This window comes from Acanthisitta chloris, unplaced genomic scaffold, assembly GCF_000695815.1.
Source record: "Acanthisitta chloris isolate BGI_N310 unplaced genomic scaffold, ASM69581v1 scaffold8243, whole genome shotgun sequence".
Classification (NCBI taxonomy): Eukaryota; Metazoa; Chordata; class Aves; order Passeriformes; family Acanthisittidae; genus Acanthisitta; species Acanthisitta chloris.
The window spans coordinates 2504-7743 of NW_008664238.1; the positions used below are offsets into that span (position 1 = coordinate 2504).

The 5240-nt window shown below is 57.4% G+C and overlaps 1 protein-coding gene across 1 annotated transcript in view; it reads left to right on the top strand.

Annotated features, from left to right (window-relative positions):
- Nucleotides 1-4742, top strand: part of LOC103798969 (neurogenic locus notch homolog protein 1-like) — a gene marked incomplete at both ends in the record, with an annotated part of 5546 nt that extends 804 nt beyond the window's left edge. The window contains 6 exons of the mRNA XM_009071258.1: nucleotides 9-156; nucleotides 3140-3262; nucleotides 3398-3631; nucleotides 3766-3921; nucleotides 4024-4209; nucleotides 4629-4742. Of these exons, the coding sequence (XP_009069506.1) occupies nucleotides 9-156; nucleotides 3140-3262; nucleotides 3398-3631; nucleotides 3766-3921; nucleotides 4024-4209; nucleotides 4629-4742 (961 nt within the window). The remainder of the gene's footprint in view (nucleotides 1-8; nucleotides 157-3139; nucleotides 3263-3397; nucleotides 3632-3765; nucleotides 3922-4023; nucleotides 4210-4628) is intronic.
- Between the last annotated feature and the right edge of the window lie 498 nt (nucleotides 4743-5240).

Sequence of the window (5240 nt, forward strand, 5' to 3'; positions counted from 1 at the left end):
CCAACGAGGTGGGCACCTACCAGTGCTCCTGCAAGCCGGCGTACACCGGGCAGAACTGTGAGCACCTCTACGTGCCCTGCAACCCCTCGCCCTGCCAGAACGGAGGCACCTGCCGCCAGATCGGAGACACGACCTACGACTGCACCTGCCTGCCAGGTAGGAGCTGTCTCCGAGGGGGAGGGAAGGGATTGGGCACCCTCTTGTAGCTCCTTTGTCCCTGTTAAATGAGTAGTGTCCAGTCTTCCCATGAGTTATGGCTCTAGGAGAGCCAAAACTGAGAAGTTATAGGCTCGTTGTGCCACGTGCGTTCAGGAAGACGTTGGGCAGCGATGCCCAAGGAGGAGAGGTCATCTGGGGGCTTTTTATACTTGGAGTTTCACCAAAATAGCTCTTCCAAAACAACTGTTTGAGCAGAGGCCCCTGTGCGGATGCTCATATTCCAGAATAAGAGTGCCTTTTTCCGCTTTAGCTTAATCCACTTCCAGAGTGGAATAATTAGCCCGGAATAGCTATTTTGGAAAGTTTCCGAGTGCAAATGGAGTTGGGGAAGGAAGACCCTCTTCGTGCTCGCTGCTGCTCCCTCTGGCAAGCACTGGAGCAGCCCAGCAGGATTACAGCCCCTGGAATGAAGGGCCTGGGGAGGGCTGTCCTGGGAGCTCAGCACCCTGGAAGGAATCTTGGCACCCTTGAAGGGAGCTTGGCACCCTGCAAACTGGAGGGAAGGACAGCAGCTGTGAAAGGGCCTCCTGACCCCAGCAAGCCCTTTCAGTTCTGCCCTTGGACAGCAGTCTGCAATTCGGTCAGGGCAGGGAGCGGAAGGGACTGAGCAGCCTCACACTCTCCCCATCCCTGGGCCAGCTGGAGAAACCAAACAGTGAAGTTTCAGCCCAGAGCCACACTCAGACCAGGTTGTGTTTGCTGTTTCTTACCTGAGCTGGCCACGTTCACCAGCTGCGGCAGACGCGGAGGGAACGCGTCCGCCCTCTCCCTTGGAAGGAAGCTGTGGGCAGCACTGTGCTGCCTGAGGAGTCTCTCGTGGGATTGCTTTGATCCTTTGGTTGCCCATAGCCCTGCAAGGCTGGGGCAGGTTGAGGGGTGGGTGGCTTCTCTGCTCTGCACTGTGTGCAGGGCTTGGCATTGCTGCAGGGAGCTCCCTCCACTGTAGCTCCTGCCCCACTGCTGCTGAGGACACGACATGGGGTGGGAATGGGGTATCCCAGATGGCACAGATGTACCCACATCTTGCTGGCAGCCCAACCAGTGCTGGGGGGAAGATGTATGATCCCTGCAAGCAGTGTGCGAGATCTTGTCTTGATGTCTGACATCAGGCCGTTCAATCCCCTTCCCAAAGCTTTCAGCTGCAGTAACTCAGGAATCTCATTAACCATCTAGTATACTCAGGGCCCTGCAGGATCTCCTGCTTCCCTCCACCCCTGCTCAACCAGGCTAGGAGCAAAGCTCCTGTCCTTAGGGGCAGTGAGACATAGAGCTGACCGGGTGAGCAGTACCAGGAAGAATGCCTTTCCTTCCAGGATGAGCTCCCAGGGGCAATGCTCTGTTGGAGCAGCTCCGAGCCCTGTCCCATCAGAGCAGCACTGCCGCAGGGCTGGGCAGGTGGAGGTGGCAGGAGGAGGAGCATCGCTGGCCCTGCCCTGCTATTCTGCTGACTAGGCACTTCCCACAGCAGCCCAAGCGTCGGGCAAGTCGGGGTGAGGCATGGCCCTGGGGGAGCATCCCTGCTCCCGGGAGGATCAACGCTTTCATGCCCAGCTTCGGCTTCGTGGGCTGCTTCCAGGAGATTTGCATCCTGCACGAGCTGGTTCACCTCCCACGGGGTGGCAGAGCCTTTGCTCCGGGGGGGACAGGAGGTCCCTTGGCACCTCCACCATCGGGCATGGCTCGCTGCAGGAGCTGCTCTGGTCACGGGCGGGGGCAGGAGGGACCAGGGGCTGCTCCTCATGATAAGGGGGTGATTGATACATTGGTATGTGGTGCAGCAGATCTGGAACAATGTCCCCTTTTCATTCCCAGAGAGGCCTGGCCATACTGGGTTTCTTCAAGTTAAGCTAATCTTGGCTGTTTTATCTTGCCATCGCTGTAGAATGTAACCCTGAGTTTAAAGTAATTGCAGTACTAATTACTCATTCGGATGGTTCAAAATGAGTTAATCCTGGTATCTAGGACATTGCCAGTTATTGCTGCTTGGTTTCAGCCCAGCTGCTTAAAAAGGAGGTGCAAATCAATGTTATCTGCTCTGGACTCCTAGCAGCAATCATAAAAAGCTGTCTGCTCCCCATGTGATGGGGCTGAGACTATAGGGAGAGGAGAACATGGAGAGAGTGAGGAGAAAGCCCCCAGCTGGGTCAGGGTGTGGGATCCTGCAGAGAGTGAGTCTGGGCACCTATTCCTTACCTTGGAGCTGACATTATGAGCTGCCTGCATGTGGAGCAGCCTGGTCTGGAGCTGCAGAGTTTGGGGGAGCTGCAGATGGACACTGGCACTGTGGGGAACTGACGTGGGCTGGCATCACCATCCCAGCCCTCAGTGGCAGCTGGGTCAGGGGCTTTGGGGTTCACACAGTAAATGCAGCTCTTAACACAAATGTTGGTCAGAGGGTTTCCAGGGGTGCCACACTATCAGGTGGAGCTGATAACAAACCCAAGCAGCTATTCTCCCCACACATGAGGTAGGCTGGGATGAGCCCAGTGCCATGTGGGGCGGTGGCTCACCCTGGTAAGGACTTGGATCCCCCTCCAGGGCAAGCACTGCTGCTGAGACTATTTACAAGTGAAATTAAAAGCTGGTGATTCAGCACTGGGTGCCACCAGCCTTCGTGGGAGCAGCCCTGGTTCATTCTGCCTTGCTGTGGAGTCACATCCTCCACTGCTTGGGGCAAGTATCTCCAGAGCTGAGGGCTTTGGCACCAGGGGTACCCTGCCCTGGGAGGAGAAAGCTGCAGAACCAGCCCCTGGCAGAGGCAGGATAGGGATAGGGATGAAACCAGGCAGCTGATTCAAAGCCAGGCTGGGAGCACTTGGCACACATGAACAACCTGCCATGGGCAGGGGGGAGCAGGGGCCAAGGGAGTGGCTCAGCTGGTTGCTCAGTTGGCATCATGGCAGATATCTCCTCTGTGCAGGGTTCACAGGTCAGAACTGTGAAGAGAACATCAATGACTGCCCAGGCAACAACTGCAAGAACGGGGGCACCTGTGTGGATGGTGTCAACACCTACAACTGCCAGTGCCCACCTGAGTGGACAGGTAATGCAGGGAAGTGAGGGTGGCATGAGGCTGGGGTGGGAGGATGGATCCTGCAAGGACTGAGTGGGCGATGCCCACAGAATCTGTGGGAGCTGGTCAGCACCAGCCTCATGCAGGTGTCCTGTCCCCTGGCAGGTCAGTACTGCACTGAGGATGTGGATGAGTGCCAGCTGATGCCCAATGCCTGCCAGAACGGTGGCACCTGCCACAACAACCATGGTGGCTACAACTGTGTGTGTGTCAATGGCTGGACGGGCGAGGACTGCAGCGAGAACATCGATGACTGTGCCATGGCTGCCTGTTTCCATGGGGCCACCTGCCACGACAGGGTGGCCTCCTTCTACTGCGAGTGTCCCCACGGCCGCACAGGTGAGACCCTGCCCCACCTCATCCCCTGCCTGCAGTGCAGGGTGGCAGCTCCCTGCATGTCCTCTGGCTCATCATGGTGCGTGATGATTTGTGTGCTCATCACCCTTGATGTGCATCTGTCTCTTGCTGCCCAGGTTTGCTGTGCCACCTTGATGACGCCTGCATCAGCAACCCCTGCAACGAGGGCTCCAACTGTGACACCAACCCTGTCAATGGCAAAGCCATCTGCACGTGTCCTTCGGGGTACATGGGGCCAGCCTGCAACCAGGATGTGGACGAGTGCTCACTGGGTGAGCAGTGGGGATGAGCTCGTGTGGGTGGCAGTGGAGCAGCTGGGGAAGGCACCAGTGCAGCCTGGAGCATGTCCTGTGAGCTGTGCTTGTGTGTTGCAGGAGCCAACCCTTGTGAGCATGCAGGGAAGTGCATCAACACCCAAGGGTCCTTCCAGTGCCAGTGTCTGCAGGGCTACTCGGGCCCTCGCTGTGAGATTGATGTCAACGAGTGCCTCTCCAACCCCTGCCAGAATGATGCCACCTGTCTGGACCAGATCGGGGAGTTCCAGTGCATCTGCATGCCTGGTGGGTGGGCAGCTTTGTGGACCCCTGCCCTGGTGGTGGAGTGGGTGGTGGGAAGGCTCTGGGTGCCCTTGAGCTTCAACGTGGGGCTGGGTTGGGTGAGCAGCTCCTGTGTGCCTGGGAACAGCACTGAAAAAAAAGATTGTAAAGACTGATGATCTCCCACAGTGGAGGGACAAGAGGTGAGAGTTGGGCACCATCAGCCCTGTGCTGGTTGACTCCTCTTACCAACATTGCTGGCTTGGATCAAGCCAAGGCAGGGACATCCAGGGTGGGCAACCATGGAGCAGCTTGTGCATCGAGTCCCACCACCTGTAGAACAGCTCCTGAGCTGCCTTTGTAAAGATGAAGGGACCAGGTGTGCCCAGGTGTAACCCACCCACCCTGTGCTGCGGTGCTGATGGTGTTGGGTCTCTCCACAGGCTATGAGGGGGTTTACTGCGAGATCAACACAGATGAATGTGCCAGCAGCCCCTGCCTGCACAACGGCAACTGCCTTGACAAGATCAATGAGTTCCACTGCGAGTGCCCCACTGGTACGTGGCATCCATCCCACTGCCACCACGGCACAAACAAAGCCAGGATGCATCCCAGCTTGAGCCAAGAAGGAGCCAAATATGGGCTCCTTAAATTTCAGAGCACCTCGAAATGGGGAGAGAAGGCTGAGCACCTCTTGGTGCTCTTGCAGTGGGATCCCCCATGGTGTTGAGGGGCTGAGCCCCATGCAGGCAATGCTGCTCCAGCTCCAGCCCATGGGAGAGGGGAAGAAGGATTAAACCCCCAGGCTTTGCACTTGAAAAGGCCCCTCTTTGGGAAGGAGGGCTGGGGGCTGGGGGGGGCCGCACCAGCGGCTTTGAATGTGGTGTCAAAGTCACAGGGTGGAGCGGAGAATGGGGAGACGGTTAATCTGTGAAAGGAGGTTTTGAAGTTCAGAGACTTTGCTCCTCTAGAGATGTAAATAAGATGCTCTCAATGGCGGGTCGCAGCCCCACATTCAGGGCCCCCAGCAGCCGTCCCCATGGAAACCCTGCGCC